This window comes from Carettochelys insculpta, chromosome 22 (genome assembly GCF_033958435.1).
Source record: "Carettochelys insculpta isolate YL-2023 chromosome 22, ASM3395843v1, whole genome shotgun sequence".
NCBI classification, from domain to species: Eukaryota; Metazoa; Chordata; order Testudines; family Carettochelyidae; genus Carettochelys; species Carettochelys insculpta.
Window position 1 is genome coordinate 14,342,274 of NC_134158.1, and position 16,816 is coordinate 14,359,089.

The following is a 16,816-nucleotide window of genomic DNA, read 5'->3' on the forward strand; positions in this document are numbered from 1 at the left end:
GTGTGGCGCCCAAAAGGCGGGAAAAGGCCTGTCTGCAAGGATGACATAACCGGAAGTGAATCCCCTGCAACCGGACGTTTCCCCGGGACACGAAATAGGCTAACAGACACCGGAAGTTGGCTTCACGTTCCCGGAAGTGCGTCGCTCAGGCTTTGGGCTTCTGTTGTCAATAGCAGCGGGGGCATAAGGGCGGGTGGGGGTGAGTCCGTCGCGCTGCCCGGACTCCTGGGTTGTCCCCCTGCACCTGGGTGGGGGAGGGGCCGGACTTCTGGGTTCTCACCGTGCCCCTGGGTGTGGGTGGGGCCGGGGCCGGGGCCGGGTTCTCCCCTGGCTCTGCGGGGCGCGTGGGGGTTGGTACCTCACAGGCCCCTCAGGGCATCACGAGCTGGGAGCCCCCCGTGTCTCTCTGGGCCCCCTGGGATGGCATCGCCAGCGGCCCAGGGAAGTGCCCCGTGGGGCGGTGCATTGTGAGGCCCTGCTGTGCCTGAGGCTGCCTGGATCGATCCTCTGCTCCTGCCAGCAAGTCACCAGGCCTGTTCTCCCAGAGCCATGCACCCGGCTGGGCTGGGGAGGCGGCGAGCCTAGTGGTGGGGGCTGGCAGGGCTCTATATTCCCTCCCTGAGCCAGCTAGACCAATGGCTCCTCCCCCCTTGAGCCTCTGACCGCCTCACACTGGCCACCCCCCCCATCCCTGCCCCTGTGAGCCAGTCTGTTTGTCTTGCGTTCTGTCTGCTTTGCAGCCCCACCCCCACCCCCACAGCAGAGCCATGGCCTCCCAGACCGACAAGTCTCTGCTCTCGGCAGAGCTGGAGGAGGAAGATGATGATTTCAAACAGCTGCTACTCCAGGTCTGTGAGCTGCCCAGCTGCCCTCTCCCCAGCAGGGCAGTGCAGGGGAGCCTTGTTGGGGGAGCACGCTGTGTTGTAGTGCGGGCGCTGTCCAGCTTGTGGCCCTGGATCGTCTCTGGTCTTGCGTTCACTGGTTGCTGTTGTGCTGTGTGAGATCCGTGCCAGTCCACAGGGACTTGGTGTGCGTCTGTGTGCACCACCCAGCAAGGGATGGGCCCTGAGGGAAGGTGTGTAGGAAATGGTCCAGCTGTCTGAATAAAGCAAGGGGTGTGGCCGCCTGGGGGCTGAGGGCTCAGTGGTGGGGCGTGGGGGTTGGTCTCGGCTGGGTAGGGTGAGGACAGCAGACTGGGAGCAGGAAGGGGGTTCAGGGCTTTTGAGCCCTTTTCCCCTGGAGGAATCAGGCTGCCTGCCCTGGACCTTTGCTAACACCACTCCTGGGCTCTGCTGTGCCACCGAGCAGCACTAAAACCTTCTATTCCACTGGCCGGCAGAGAGTCATGTCTGGCTCCGGATGGGTGTGCAGAGTCAGGGGCTCCCCCACACACTGTCACACATTCTAGCCGTGTTTGGGGAGCCGTTGGAGGCTGGCAGGGCTGTGTCTCAGCAGACATTTGCTGGGATTGTGTCAGACTGGGGGCTCTGCTCCCTCCTCACCTGTGGGTTTTGTAGGTGGGTGAGAGGTGACCAAGGGATCTTTAGAAAGGGTTGGGCCCTGGAGTCTGGTGGGATTTTGGCAAAGGGGGTTCAGTCTCTTTGGTTCCTGTAGAACCATTCTCGTCGGAGAGATCTGCTTCGTTCCAGGGGATGCAGCAGTTGAGCTGAAACAGGGTTGGAGGTGGGCGGGGGGGTTTCATGGTTGGGATCTGGGGGAGATGTTGGGGCAGTTATGGGTTCCTCTGCAAGGATCTGTCTGGGCTGGGACCTTATGAGAGGCGTGCGGGTCTGGAGGCTCGCGGGGTGGGCGTCAGAGTTCCCTGCTGAGCGCCCACAGCCGGCTGCGTGTGTTCCTGCGGGTGCTGTATGGCCACACAGGCCTAGGTGCACAGAACAGAGTTTATTCCACCTGGGGATGTGAAAATTTGCTGGTGGGTCCAGTGCCTGTCGCATCCCTCTTTCCTTGCAGGCCACTCAGAAGATCCAAAGCACGATGCCCTCACTGCCTGCCTCGAAGCCTATCCAGCCCCAGCCGGGTAGGAGCTTGTGGAGGGGAGGTGCCAGGGGGGCTGTGGGTTGGCATTGAGGGGGACACTAATACCTTCCGTTCCTTTTCCTGCCAGGCTTCTGCATTAAGACCCACGCAGGCTCCCAGGGGAAGGTGTTCGTGAACATCTGCCGGTCGCCGCACATCCCGCCGCCCCCCGACCTCAGCCGCCAGGAGCTGGAGTGTCTGATCGAGTCGGACAGCGCCTCGTCCTTCCGCATCCCTATGAGCCTGGGGGAGCCCCACGCAGAGCTGGACAACAGTGAGAGCCCCTGGCACCCCACCCCACCCCCGTGACCTGAGAGTGGAACCTCCCATGGTGACGCTTCCAGTGCAAATGCCCCTGACCACTGCTGGGCTCTCTGCAGGGGTGTCTGTGACCCCGACCCTCAGCAAGGACACTCCTTCCTTTCCCAGCATGGGGCGGTGGCCCGACCTGGCCCCAGCGCAGGGATTGGCTGACTTGGGGTCAGGGAAAGGGGTGTGGGGACTTTCCCCTCTGTGGGGCGGTGGCCTGATCCTGGCCCAGGGCAGTCAACTGGCTGGCTCGGGGATGGGGGTTGGGGGCAGAGGCCTGTCTGCTCTGTAGGCCTTTGGCCTGAGCTGAGCCTGGAGAGGAGGGCTGGGGGTCTGACCCCAGGCCGAGGGGTGGAGCTGCCCGCTGGGCTTTCACGGTGGTTCTGCCCTGCAGGTGGGAACGGCTGCACCGCCTATGACGTGGTCATCAACTTCGGCTTTTTCAGCAAACTAGAGGTGAGCGCCCCCTGCTGGGCCAGGGGGATCTCCCACCCCGCGAAGCCTGCAGCTGTGGGGAGGGAGTGGGGCTTGGGGACGTACCCAGGAGATGGGGATACAGGGCCCAAGAGCAGCTCCAGGCTCTCCTGGAATCTTCCCCCTTTCTCTCTGTGTCAGGCTGATCCCTTCTTCAAAGACTTCTTCATCATGGTAGCTCTGGAGGGGCTGGCAGACAAGTACACCATGGACGTGAATCACCCAGGTACTGCTCAGCCCAGGGCTTGGGGGTTGGGAGTGAGGGCCGCCGGCAGGGCAGGGCTGGGCTGGCAGGGGTTGCAGGTCGGGAGTGAGGGGCACCGGCAGGGCTGGGGGAGCTGAGGGACTGCAGGTTGGGAGTGAGGGGCACCGGTGGGGCTGGCCTGGCAGGAGCTGCAGGTTGGGAGTGAGGAGCACTGGCAAGTCTGGGGGAGCTGAGGGGCCCACAATTCAGCCCCTTGTCTCCCTGACCGCTGTAGATTGGCGAATCCTGAAGAACCGGAAGTTCATGGGCACCCTCTCAGAACAGACCATCCGCACCAAGTCCCGCCCCGTCATCCAGGAGGTGGCTGGCAGGTGAGCGGGGCTGGGTGTGTCCAACGCCCTGGGGGCCTGGTGCCCTGAGAAGCTGGGACACTCCTGCCTTGCTGCAAACCCAGGTGGCAAGTTCTGCTGGCTGCACCCCTACGGAGAAAAATGCTGGTGTGTCTGAGCCCCCCGGACCTGCCCCAGCTAACGAGCCTCCCAGGTGCCATGGGGTCTCTCCCGTCCGCAGGGCACCCAGGCCTGGAAAACAGCTGAGCCAACCGTGCCCACCTCCAGGGTGGAGGAACCACAGAGCCCTTCCTGGCACCCTACACAGCCCAATGCCCGCGCGGGGCACAAGGGAGTGGGAGGTTTAGGCCATTAACTGATGTGGATTGGGGAGTGCAGAATGGGACTCGGACAGGCGTGATCATAAGAACCTGATTGCAGTGGAACCCTGGCCAGTGCAGGGGGCGGTGCCTGTGGGGAGAGAATGGGGTGCCTGGGTGGGGGGAGGGGCAGTGCCTGGAATGGAGGGGAGAGGAGAGAGTGCATGTGGGGGAGGGGTGGTGCAGGGGGAGAGGAGGGGTTGCATGCGGGGGAGGGGTGGTGCAGGGGGAGAGGAGGGGTTGCATGCGGGGGAGGGGTGGTGCAGGGGGAGAGGAGGGGTTGCATGTGGGGGAGGGGTGGTGCAGGGGGAGAGGAGGGGTTGCATGTGGGGGAGGGGTGGTGCAGGGGGAGAGGAGGGGTTGCATGTGGGGGAGGGGTGGTGCAGGGGGGGAGGAGGGGTTGCATGTGGGGGAGGGGCGGTGCAGGGGGGGAGGAGGGGTTGCATGCCGGGGACGGGCGGTGCAGGGGGGGAGGAGGGGTTGCATGCCGGGGACGGGCGGTGCAGGGGGGGAGGAGGGGTTGCATGTGGGGGAGGGGCGGTGCAGGGGGGGAGGAGGGGTTGCATGCGGGGGAGGGGCGGTGCAGGGGGGGAGGAGGGGTTGCATGCGGGGGAGGGGCGGTGCAGGGGGGGAGGAGGGGTTGCATGCCGGGGAGGGGCGGTGCAGGGGGGGAGGAGGGGTTGCATGCCGGGGACGGGCGGTGCAGGGGGGGAGGAGGGGTTGCATGCCGGGGACGGGCGGTGCAGGGGGGGAGGAGGGGTTGCATGCGGGGGAGGGGCGGTGCAGGGGGGAGGAGGGGTTGCATGCCGGGGAGGGGCGGTGCAGGGGGGAGGAGGGGTTGCATGCCGGGGAGGGGCGGTGCAGGGGGGAGGAGGGGTTGCATGTGGGGGAGGGGCGGTGCAGGGGGGGGAGGAGGGGTTGCATGTGGGGGAGGGGTGGTGCAGGGGGGGAGGAGGGGTTGCATGTGGGGGAGGGGCGGTGCAGGGGGGAGGAGGGGTTGCATGTGGGGGACGGGCGGTGCGGGGGGGAGGAGGGGTTGCATGTGGGGGAGGGGCGGTGCAGGGGGGGAGGAGGGGTTGCATGTGGGGGAGGGGTGGTGCAGGGGGGAGGAGGGGTTGCATGTGGGGGAGGGGCGGTGCAGGGGGGAGGAGGGGTTGCATGCGGGGGAGGGGCGGTGCAGGGTGGCTCCTATTACTGTGGTTCACCCTGCGACTGAGATAACAGACCTGTGTCTCTGCAGCACAGACAGGGTCGAGTCCCAGAGCTGCGCTGGCCCAGGGGCTTGGCTGGGGTGGGTCCGTGGCCCGGCCGTGTGTCAAAGGGGGAATATGGGGACAGGCCGGGATTAGTACTGAGTGCTGGAGCCCCCTTCCACTTCCTCTGCTGGGTAACCCCCCGGCACCCCAGAGCCCTGCCCTGTAGTGTGGCTTGCCGGCTGGGGTGACTGGGGGGAGCTCCAACCTGTTCCTTCTGAGCTCTACCTGCCCCTTTCCTTTCTGCAGCTCCCCCGTGGTCCCCAAGTTCACCATCCGGGCGGAACCGGCGGGAGGGCCCCCCGACTTCCTGCTGGCTGAGATCCACTTGCCCAGAGTGGTGAGTCCTGCAGAGGGCGGCTCCTGGCTGCTCCAGCCGAGGGTGGGTGGGTCTCAGTGGGGGAGCCGACAGCCATGGGGCAGGGCTCTGTGGGGCATCAGCTGTGGAGCGGGGCTATCAGCTGTAGAGTGGCTCTTTCCCAGCGGGGGGGGGCACTGGGGGTCAGTCTGGCTGGATGGGGGGTTGTGTGGGGCAGGGGTGGTGGTGATTGAGTGGATCTGGCGGGGTGGGGTTGGCTGTGGTGGGTATCTGCCAGCAGGGGGCGCTGTGGGATGGGGCTGCCACCAATGAGCTGGGTCTGTCCCAGGGTGGGGTGGGAGGTGCCGGCCATAGGGAGGGTCTGTCCCAACCAGGGTAGGGGGTGGCGCCCCAGGGTGAGAGGCACCAGCTGTGGGGTGGGTCTGTGCCAGCTGGGGGTGGGGAGCGGCGCAATGGGGCAGGGGCGCATGCCATGGAGTGGGCTTGTCCCAGCTATGAATCGGGAGCTGTGGGCAGCCACAAAGGGGGTCTTCACAGTGGGGGCTGTGTGGGGCTGGGGCAGGTGGTGCTGTGGGGCGCACTGGCTGTCGGGCGGGTTTGTCCCAGATGGGGGTGGGTGGCACTAGGGAGGGGTCATGGGGTGGGCTGGTCCCACATGGGGGTGGGTGGTGCTGTGGAGGGGGTGTTGGCCGTGTGGGGGACTGGTTCCAGATGGGGTGGGCAATGCTGGGGAGTGGTTGTGGGGCGGGCTGGTCCCAGCTGAGGGTGGGCAGTGCTGTGGGGGCGGTGCTGGTCATGGGGTAGGCCAGTCCCAGATGGGGTTGGCAGAGCTGGGGAGGGGCCGTGGGGCAGGGCGGTCCCAGATGCGGGGGGGGCGATGCTGTGGGGGGTTGCTGGCCGTGGGGCAGGCCGGTCCCAGACGGTGGTGGCTGGGGCTGTGTGTGGGGTGCTGGCCATGGGGTGGATCAGGCATTTCCCCTCAGGTTCTCACCTCTCATCGCACAGGGCTCTGCATTGGAGCTGTCCCTGGAGCTGGGGCAGGACCGGGTGGTGCTGCGGGGGGGCCCGGACCCCTACGACCTTGACATCTACATCCCCCACGACATCATCCCTGAGCACAGCTGCGCCCGATTCCACCGGGGCACCTCGGTGAGCCCCGCCCTCCCGGGAATCCCGCCCTTGGGGTACCCACCCCCCAGCTGCTGCCCCCCACAGGTGCCCCTGGGCTGATCCACTTCCCCTCCCGCAGGCGCCCCGAGGCTGGGCTCTGCACCCCAACCACGTGCCCCAGCCTGGGGAAAGTTTGTGTGGGGGATAGCAGGTTGGAGAAGGGGCGGGGCCTTGGGGAAGGGGCGGGGCCTCAGTGAAGGGGTGGGGCAAGGGGCTGCCCACAAACTTTTAGGTCAGAATGAGGGTTCCCTGGTTGCTGAACTGTGGGAACTGCCCCCCGGGGCAAAAGCGCCCCTCCCAGAGGACACTGGCCCTGCCCCCAACCTGGGACTCCTCTCCTCCTCCTCTGACCCCACCTCTGTGGTGAGACTCCTCCCCTTTCTCCAGGGCCCCTCCCCGAGCCCACGCAGCCCCCGGTGCCCAGCCAAGGCTCTGTCCCCGGCTCCCTGCGCTCACTGCCCGCCTCTCCCCGCAGGTGTTGACGGTGAAGATGCCCATCCAGCCCCAGCTGGGGCCCCCCTGAGTCACCCCCTGTGCCAAGCATCCAGGACCCGGAGTGGGGGCCAGGACTCCCGAGTTCCCTCTCTAGCCCTGGGAGGAGAGTGGGGCCTAGTGGTCAGAGCAGGGCTGGGCGTCAGGACGCCTTCTTTTTTCTCTCTAGCTCTTTCTTCTGGAGCTGGGCTCGGCCAGGGGCTGGGGGCAGGCGGCTTGGCTGGGGCTGAGCCGGGCCATGTAAAATCTGCATCTGAAGGGGCAATAAACAGGGAGATGAAACCGTGTCACCTGTCTTTGTGCGGCTGCCCCAGCCTTGCCGTGCTGGGGGGCATCGGCCCAGGGGGATGCACTGAGCCTCGCCCAGCTGGGGGCAGGGTTGCCTGCTGGGGGACAGTGGAGGGGGGGGGAGCGTGTGCTTGTCTGTTAGTTTGCATCCGTTTTCCTCCCCCCGCCTCTGGACTGCCAGCTCTGCCTGCCGTGCTGTTCTCACCTCGCCCCCCTTCTGGCTCCGTCCCCGTACAGCCTGTTCTCCCCCCGCCCGCCAGCCATCTGCCGCCTCCCCGTGCCTGGCCCCCCTCTGCCGCCCGTTTGGGCCCTTCCCTCCAGCCGCAGGAGAGGGGCGCAGACTGGCTGGCACGGGGGCACGAGGGGAGTGGGGCCTGTCCCTTCCAGGGGGGCACCGGTTCCCACCTGGCCCCAGGGCAGGCCAGGGCCTGCCTGTCATGCTGGGGGTGCACATCTTCCCATCCCCCCAAACTCTCTCTAGGTCCCCCCTACCCCCTTTATCTCCGTACCCCCAGACCCTGCCCCCCCTTCCCCTGTGAATGTATTTGCATCTTATTATCTCACCCACCCCTCTAATCTGGCACTGGGAATTTTCCAGGGCTCCTGGGTTGTCATTTTCGCAGGGGTGCGGGGAGAGGGGCCAGGAGCCTGGACTTCAGGGTCCTCTCCCCGGCCGGGGGGGGCAGCCTGGCTCATGGCCGCCAGCTCCCTCCACCTCACCTGCCATCAGCGGCTGTGCCCTGAGCAGCTCACACCATCTGTTTCCCACTGGGGCACCCCCGCAACACACCTCGGTCTGGGCAGCTGCCTCCCTGCCCGCTGGGGCTGCAGGCAGCTGCCAGCTCTGGACCCGGAGAGGGCCAGCTCAGAGCTGGCCTGAGTCACTGCCTTGGGAGGGGTGTGAGGGCCAGTGGTTAGAGTCAGAGGGGAAGGGCTGGGAACCAGGACTCCTGGGTTCTTGCTCTGTGGCTGGGAGTGGGGTCTAGTGGTTAGAGCGGGGGAGGGGAGCTGGGACTCCCGGGTTCTCTCCCCGTCGCTGGGAGGGGAGTGGGGTCTAGCGGTTAGAGCAGGAGGGTCCCTGCCTTTGGAAGGGGCTGGACTGCAGAGGTGTGGTGTGGGAAAGAACCCAGGAGTCCTGGTTTGGAATCCCCCCGCCCCTCTCTTCCCGTGGGTTGGCCAAGCCCGTTCCCCAGCCTGGCAGCTGTCCGTGGTGCTGCTTCCTTCCCAGCCCCTCCCCGTGGAATCGGGGCTGAGCGTCCCACGCAGGATCGCCCGGGCTGAGAGCAGCGGGCGTGACGCGGCGGCTTAGCGTGGGGGAGCTGGGCTGGGCTGGGACATCGCGCCGGCCGGCAGCCGCTCTCAGCTCCTGGCGGCTGCAGCGGGGAAGGAGCGCGGCTCGGCGGGGAGGGAGGGGGAAGGAGGGAGCAGAGGAGGAGGCGCCGGCGGAGGGACAGACTGAAGCCGGACGGACCCCCGGAGCCGGAGCCGGAGCATGGTGCTGTGAGCGGCCGCGGAGGCCCTGCCCGCGCCATGCAGTTCCACCGGGAGGAGTTCCGCAAGTTGGCTGGGAAGAGGCTAGGCCAGCTGCACAGGTGAGGGGGGGCCGGGCTTGGGGGTGGGGAGGGGTCCCCCCTCACTACTCGGCCGGGATTGGGCCCGGGGGGGGCATGCGCTGAGCCCCCACCCTGCGATTCATCCCCGGAGCCCCCCCGGGTCCAGTCCCTGCACACTGCCCCCAGATTCACCCCATTTCTCAGCCCCCCTCCCCCTTACCCTGGGCCCACTCCCCTCCCCCCCGGATTCTGCCCCACTCCCACCCCATCTGCTCTGCCCCGTGTCCCCCCACGCGCGCCCCAGAGCCAGCTGCGAGCCCCTCCCCTGACAGCGCTGTCTGGGGGGGCGGCAGGGTCTGGGAGGGGGGTGCCCCATAGCTGCCGTGGGAAGCATCTTTCCCCCTCAGCCCGCTGATAGAGAGATATTTGCTTTCTATTTATAACCTTCATCCCCTAATCCCCCGCTCCGGTGCGCGCGGCCGGCCAGGGCTCTGCTGCTGCAGCTGGGGGCGCTTCCTCCGGGGGCTGGGGGGCGTCACACAGTGTTGGGGTCACCCAGAGAGTTGGGGGGGGCGGGACGGGGACAGGTCAGTACCAATTGTGGAAGCCCCGGAGTAGGTGGGGGGGAGCCTGGTGTTTGTCCTGGCTATGCCCTGGCTGGCCCGGCCGCGCCCTGCACCCCTTGTCTCTCCTGCGCCCCCTGGTGTCCGGACCGGGCCGGGCCCTGCACCCCGTGTGTCCAGTGCCCCCTGCTGGTGGGGCCGGGCCCTGCGCCCCTTGTCTCTCCTGCGCCCCCTGCTGGCCCAGCCGGGCCCTGCACCCCGTCTGTCTAGCGCCCCCTGCTGGTGGGGCCGAACCCTGCGCCGGGCGGATGTGCTCCGCCCGTCTGGCCGCGAGCGCCTGCGTGGTCACCGTGCGCGTGGGTGTCACCAGTGGGGAGGGCCCCCGGGGGCAGCTGAGGGGGCAGCCTGGTGACTTCTGCGCCTGTCCCAGCCAGGAAGGAGACTGGGGTCGTGGCTCTGCCCTCCAGAGACCTTCGCCCTGGAGATCCGCCCTCGTGCCTGGCCGGAGCCGCCTGGTGCCGCTGCCCCCCCGCCAGGGCGGTGCAGGCGATCGATGCGGAGCCGGGACATTGCGCCGCTCTCGAATTGCCGTGCGAGCGGAGCCGGCCCCGGTGCCCTCACGTAACTGGCCCGGAGTCAGGAGCCGAGTGGGTCCCAGAGCCAGAGCTCATCAAAGATGCAGTAGGGCTATAAATGGATCCCGCCCGAGTCCTCCCTCCAGCCCTGCGGGAGCGGGCGGGCGGCGCTGGGGCGAAACTCGGGTGCAAGTCTCGAGCGCAGGGAGAGTAAATTCCGCGGTCGCATCCGTGTGCGCCGCGGGGCGTTCGCTCCCGGGGGCCCCCCCGCCGGGGGTTTGATGTCTCCACGCGCGTGGCTGGCAGCGAAGTGCAGGGGGCGGCGATGGGCCCCAGGCCCAGCTGTGTCCCTTCCGTAGAGCCGCCCGTGGGCCGAGCGCCGCGGGAGCCCCGTCTCCGTTTGTGCCGCGGCCCCGTTCATCCCGGAGCGCAGCCCTCGAGGGCCGGTGGGGCTGGACGGGAGCCCGGCTGCTGGCAGGCCCCAGCCTCCCCTGCCCGGGGTCCGTCTAACCCGCTCTTTAAAAGCTCCCCCAGTGGGGATCCCACCAGCTCCCGGCTGCAGCGGGACCCCCCTCGGCCGGCTCCGCCCCCGCCGGGCAGGCCCCGTCTGTCCCTCCACCCCCGCCTGGGCTGCGTGGGCGCTGCTCCGCGCGGCGTGAAGGCTGCGGCCCACGGGCTGGCACGCGGGCAGGGTCACATCTGTGCGCGGCTGGGCCGTGGCGGGCGGGAGGAGCAGGCGGAGGGCGACTCGCCTGGGGCCCCACCGCGCAGCGCGCCCCTGGCTCCGGCTGCTCCCGGCAGGGCGGCCCAGCCCGGCCCCTGGGTCAGAGCCGCGGCGGGCAGCCCCGAACCACCGCTGGGCTCTTCTCCCGGCCCGGCCCGGGCGCTGCCCGCAGAGCCTGGAGTGTCCCCCAGCGGACACCCGCGTCTGGAGGGACGCAGCCGGCAGGACGCTGGAGCTCGGAGCCCGGCCCGGCCCCGGCGCTGGGCACAGGGGCAGGAGCTGGCGGGGGAGGCCTGAGCTGCTCCTTCCCCCTCGCCCGCGGGCTGCCCCAGTGCGGGGCTGGCTCGGGCGCGGTGCAGCGGGGCCTGGGACGCTCCCCAGGCGCCCGGACTGCACGCCCAGAACTCCGGCTGAGCGGGGCGAGATCTCGGGGGGAGGGGGGGCGTGTGGCCGGTGACATCGGGGGATAAAATCTGTCTGTCCCCATCGCCGTCCGTCCTTCTGTCCGCCCCTATTCACCCCCCGTCCGTCTGTCCGTCCCCACCCACGTCCGTCCGTCCGCCCGCCCCACCCACCCCTCGTCCGTCCGTCTGTCCCCGTTCACGCCCCCCCGCCAGTCCTTCCGTCCGTCCGTCCCCACCCGCCCCCGTCCGCCTGTCCGCCAGTCCCCATCCATCCCCCGTCCATCCGTCTGTCCGTCCGTCCTCATCCACCCCTCATCCGTCCGTCTGTCCCCGTTCACGCGCCCCCGCCCGTCCGTCTGTCCGTCCCCACCCGCCCCCGTCCGTCCGCCCCATCCACTCCCCGTCCGTCGGTCCGTCTGTCCGCCCGTCCCCATCCACCCCTCGTCCGTCCGTCTGTCCCCGTTCACCCCCCCCACCCACCTCCGTCCGTCCCCACCCACCCCCGTCCGTCCGTCCGTCCGCCCCATCCACCCCCGTCCGTCTGTCCCCGTTCACGCCCCCCCGCCCGTCCGTCTGTCCGTCCCCACCCACCCCAGTCCGTCCGTCTGTCCCCTTGCACCCCCCTATCCGTCTGTCCGTCCCTTCCCATCCACTGTCTGTCTTTGTCTCTCTCCACCCGCCCGAGCCCCCCCGAGCTGTAGGTGAGGGGCCGGGGGCTTGGCCTGGGCTGACACTGCCGGGTCAAGGGAGCCCAGCCCGGCCCGGCCCAGCCGAGCGGGAAGGCTGCTGGGTATGTTCCCTGCGCGGCTCTGGACGAGACAGCTGGTCGGGGGCTAATCCCCCACCCCCGGCTGCGATAGGAAATTGATTCCTGCGCCTGCCTCCCCTGCCGGAGGTGGCTCCGTGGGCGCCCGGCCCAGCCGCTGCCGCCTGCGGGAGGGAGGCGCCTGGCGTTGTTGAGCTGACCAAGGGGTTTAAGCACCGCAGGAAGATCCCCAAAGTGCCTCAGTGGCCAGCGCCAGTTACCATGTCCGAATCCCCAGCACCCGGAATCCCGCGACTCAGTGCGGCTCTCGCGTTCCTTTTGGGAAGGAAAGTCCCGCTTGGCCCTGTGGGCCGGGGGGCAAAGCGTAGCGCGGGGGGGGTCCCAGATGCCCTGGCTGGGAGGCTCTGGGGGGAAGGGGCACCCGGGGAGCTGGGTCGGGGGTGGAGGTTAAGGACTTCCTTGTTTGCACCCTGAGTCTGTTTGGCTGTGGCAGGAGGGGGAGGACAGTGCAGCTGCCCTGGGTCTGCTCTTTCCCTTGCCTCAGGGCAGGCAGGACGGTCCAGTGGTTAGCGCCCCGGCCGGGGATGTAGCAAAGGGGAGCCGAGCCCTTTCCTTGCCACAGACGTCCCAGCAGGCCCTGGCGCAGTCACTTCGCCTCCCCCGCCCCCACAGCACAGGGTACCAGCCGGACCCCCAGGCAGGGGCAGGGCGGGTGGGCGTTGTGAGGCGCCGGGGCGGAGGGGTGACGGAGCTAGGACAGAGCAAATCCTTCCCAGAGGAAACCTGCGGAGGTGGGCCCGGATTAACCAGTTAACCCACTCCAGCCACGCGGCGGCCCGGACGCCTGGGTTCTCTCCTGCCCTGGAAAGGGGCGGGGCTGTGGGTGCCCAAACACCTGGGTTCTCTCCCTAGCTCTGGGAAGGGGAGGGGGTCTGGGTTCCCCTCTGCCCTCGGAAGGAGGGGTCTGGAAGTGGGACTGATCCATCCCTTCCCCTCACTCTGAGGCTTCTGCAAGCCTGGGAGAGGCCGTCCCGCGGCGCGCTGAATAATTCACACCCTTCCTCGCTCCGCCGCAGCCTCCTTCATCTATATTTCATGGGGCTCAAGTTGGCTGCGTAGAAATTCTTTTCCCTTCCAACACCCCGCGCCCGAGTCGTGCCACAGGGGGAATCCCGGAACCTCTCGGAGCCCCGAGCCGCCGAGGGGCCCCGGCTGCCCACCCACTTGAATGGCAGCCGCAGAATTCGTCCCGTCGGAGTCGGTGGCTTTAAATTGTCTTTGGAGTGGAACGGGGAGGGGAGCCGGGACTCCTGGGTTCTGACTTGGAGGGGAGTGGTACGTAGTGGTTAGAGCAGGGCGGGCCTGAGCCGGGACTCCTGGGTTCGCTCCTTGGCTCCGGGGGGGGCCTTGAATTTTCTCCGAAGAATTCGGCCTGTGTCGCACGTACCTCGGCGCTCTGGTTCGGGGTTTTACCGCAGGCGGCTGTTGTGGTTTTTGAGCCCTGTCCGGCTTCGAACCGTTGTGGTTTTATTCAGCTCTGAGCCTGAAGAACCGGGACTGACTCGTTAGCGTCCGGCGCGGTTAGAAGCGCCGAGCGATTTTACTCACCTGTTTCCCTTCGACTGTGGCGGCCCCGAATTCCCGACACCTGCGTCGACTTCTTATTAGGCGCTCAAGGAGCAGCGATCGCCCCGTTGTCACTACCGCCTTCCAGGGAGGTCATTTCATGTAGCGGTCACGTTGCGGCCACCAGGCGGGATCGTGTAACTGACTTATCCCGCGTGACTCGCGTGTAACTGACACGCGTGTAACTGACTCACCCAGTGTGACTCGCGTGTAACTGACTCATCGCGGTGACTGAGTCCCAGCTGCGTGGGCCGGAATCGCCTTTGACCTCTTGGGATTTGGATCGGGATTTCTTTTGTCTTTGATTTCGATAGGCCCGGAGTTCAACCGGCTCCAATGACCCCCTCGCCGCTGTCGCGGCTCGCAGGCCGGGTCCCCCGGGCCGCTCGGCCCCACCCGGGTTCTGCTGCATTTTGGGTTCCCAGGCGCCGCAGTCCCGCTGCGTCTTCCCTCGCTGCTCCTTCCCGGGGCTCTGGCCAAAGCCCAAACCGGACCTTCCTGGGCGTGACGCTGTGGCTGGAAATCAGAGCCCGTTTTCCCCAGGGATGATAAGTAACCCCTGGAAAGCCTGAGTGCCGGGGAGCCAGGCCGCCTGGGAACGTCGTGCCCAGCCGAACAGCTCAAGCGCCTGAATCTCTCCCTTGCAGACGGATTTCACCTTCATCCCCCTCGTAGCGCTTCTCTGGAGTCGCCTTCGCTTCCCAAGGCCCGGGAGCCAGGACGCCTGGGTTCCCGCCCCAGCTCTGGGTGGGGAGTGGAGCCCAGTGGGTTACAACCGGGAGCGGGGCAGGAGCTGGACTCCTGGTTTCTGTAGCACGGCCCTGGGTTAGTCTCTGCTTGGCTCCTGTGGTCGTTTGCGGCAGCGTGGCCTATTGCGCGGAAAGCTGGGCGGGGTGTGAGGTGGTGGCGTTGGAAGCTGAGGATCCTCCGTCCCGGCTTTTGTTCCCCTGGATTGTGAGGTGTGTGGGCGAGGATGACGCCCTATTGTCATGGTGCCCGCCACTGCACATTATTAGGTGTGTTACAGGAGCATCCAGAAACCTGTGGTGCCAGATGGGGGAGCGGCGAGCAGAGCCCCAAGGCAGGCAAAGTGCTGGGCGTGAGGAGCCGGGAAAGTCTGGCAAGAGCAGAGAAGGTCCATGCCAGAAACGGGTGGTATATTTCCCTGGCAGGGGTAATTTTTCCATGGGCAGGGGTGCATATTTCTGTACTTCCATGGGCCAGGTGGCCCTGGCTCCGGCTGTCAGCCAACCTCAGACTCCGGTGATTTGAGCAGCATCTTACTGCCTATGGGAGCAGCCTTTTTTCTCTCACACTGTCTTTAGGTCCTCGTGTGGTGTCATTCGGCCTGGCAGTACGACTGTCCAGCCCAGGAGTGCGGGTTTGGGTCGGTGTAACCTCTCTGCACCGCCTCCAGGGACAGGACACAACTGAGGTGCTCTTGTGAGTTGTCCAGCCCCAGAGAGGAGGCAGGGAGATGCAGCTGGATGTAGTTTGTAGCCAGCCTTGTTTAACAACTGGCCGCGGCCTGGGCCCAAGGCTGGCCTGGAGCTTGCTCTCGTTTGAGCTGGAGCCGATGGGTTTGAGACCCGGGCAGATTAACCTTCCCTCCTATCTGTATGGGGCCAGCTTCTGCGTCGGACCTTTGCTGATTTCCTCACGTCACCCCTAACCTGTTCGCTGCCTGGTGCTGTGGGCTGCCCCAGCTCTGCCCCTCTGCAGGCAGCCATGCTGGGTGTGGGGGTGGGGGGTGGCTGCTCTCCACCCTCCCTGACGCTCTGTGACCTTGGGCAGCGGGATTTGGCCGGGCTACTGCAGGCTAATTCCCCAGAGGGAGGGTCATCCCAGGCCCAGCTGCTGGGTGCGGGGAAGGCAGGAGAGAGCAGATGGAGCCTGAGGGTGCCACTGACAGCAGCTAGGGGAGTGCCTGGGGTCAGCCCTGGGGGAGGTCACACGGATCCCACAGGCTGTCACCCCCCAGGGAAATACCTCTAACCCGAAACCAGGTCCCCCCTCTGGCTCCAGCTGATTGTGAGAGCAGGGCTGGGTCCCCGCTCCTCACTGTCACCTCCTGTCCTCCCAGGGCAGGGCCCGGCCACGCCAGCAGAGGGTGCAGGATATGCATGTAATGGGGTTCAGGGGTCCCCAAGCTCTGCCGGCAGGAGTGACTCTCACACAGCAGGAGACCAGCGGGTTTATGAACCCACAGGGCACAGTGGCCTACAGAGGAGTCAGTGCAGCCGGCAGGGACAGCCAGTCCCATCCATGTTGGGGAGAGGAGGCCCCGAGGGGCCCCCACGCTGGGGCCTGGCCCCCTCCTTTGTCTCTCTCTCCCAGCCCAGACTCACTGCTCCCAACTCCCAGTTCCAATTCAAACCCCTCAGGCTCCACCTCCTCCTTCGTCTGCAGCCCAGAGGTGTCACCTGGTCCCCTCGGTTACCATCTGTGAGACACCCACCCCCCCGACCTATCTCCCACTACATCACCAGGCAGCGCAGGGCCCGGCCCGGCCCGGCCAGCCGGGGGCGCTGGACACACGCGGCGCAGGGCCCGGCCCGGCCAGCCGGGGGCGCTGGACACACGCGGCGCAGGGCCCGGCCCGGCCAGTAGGGGGCGCTGGACACACGCGGCGCAGGGCCCGGCCCGGCCCGGCCAGTAGGGGGCGACAGAGACTCACACAAGCCCGTTCTCCGCGGGCGGGCGGGGGCCTGTCGCTCGGGACAGCTGGTGCGGGGGGTGCGAGGGGGGTGCGAGCGCGGACGACTCTCGGCTCCAGCCCGGCAGCGTCTCTTCACGAGCGGATGAGGCAGCTTGGCCGGGAGCCCAGCGCAGGGGCTCGGTGCTGCTTCCATATGGTCCCGCTGCGCGCGCGGAATCGGGCGCTGGTGCCAGCCCGCCCCCTCGGCCCCTGCCGGCACCCCAGGCCGGGGGCTGCGGCAGCCTGCACGGAACGGGCCGGTTCTGCAGCACGGGGGCACTGGGGGCACCGGGCTGCAAGGAGTGGGGCGGGGTGGGGGGGCACTAGGGGGCACTGGGCTGCGAGACAGGGGCGGGGTGGGGGGCACTGGGGGTACGGCTGCGGGGAGGGGAGTGGGGCAGGGAGGGGCACTGGGGGAACTGGGCTGCGGGGAGCGGAGTGGGGCGGGGTGGGGGCACTAGGGGCCGCTGGACTGCGAGAGTGGGGCGGGGTGGGGGGCACTAGGGGGCACTGGGCTGTGGGAGTAGGGCGGGGTAGGGGGCATTAGGGGACGGCAGGGTGCAGCTGGGGTGCTCGGCAAGGGGCGATGGGCTGCTGGAGCTGGGGGGCGCCCTCAGGAGTCAGCTCTGTCCCCGGCTGGCGGGCGGGCAG

The 16,816-nt window shown here is 67.7% G+C and overlaps 1 protein-coding gene across 2 annotated transcripts; it reads left to right on the plus strand.

Moving 5' to 3' along the window:
* Positions 1 to 333: 333 nt before the first annotated feature.
* Positions 334 to 7,254, plus strand: PIH1D1 (PIH1 domain containing 1). Of its 2 annotated transcripts, none has more exons than XM_075017937.1 (9): positions 334 to 848; positions 1,972 to 2,038; positions 2,126 to 2,311; positions 2,741 to 2,802; positions 2,962 to 3,046; positions 3,300 to 3,396; positions 5,237 to 5,327; positions 6,312 to 6,455; positions 6,952 to 7,254. In XM_075017937.1, exons 1-9 carry the CDS (start codon positions 768 to 770, stop codon positions 6,997 to 6,999), a joined length of 861 nt encoding a protein of 286 aa, XP_074874038.1. In that variant the 5' UTR covers positions 334 to 767; the 3' UTR covers positions 7,000 to 7,254. The 2 variants fall into 2 exon arrangements, with proteins under 2 accessions (XP_074874038.1, XP_074874039.1); XM_075017938.1 differs by lacking the exon at positions 334 to 848 and adding an exon at positions 938 to 1,075.
* The last annotated feature ends 9,562 nt before the right edge of the window (positions 7,255 to 16,816 follow it).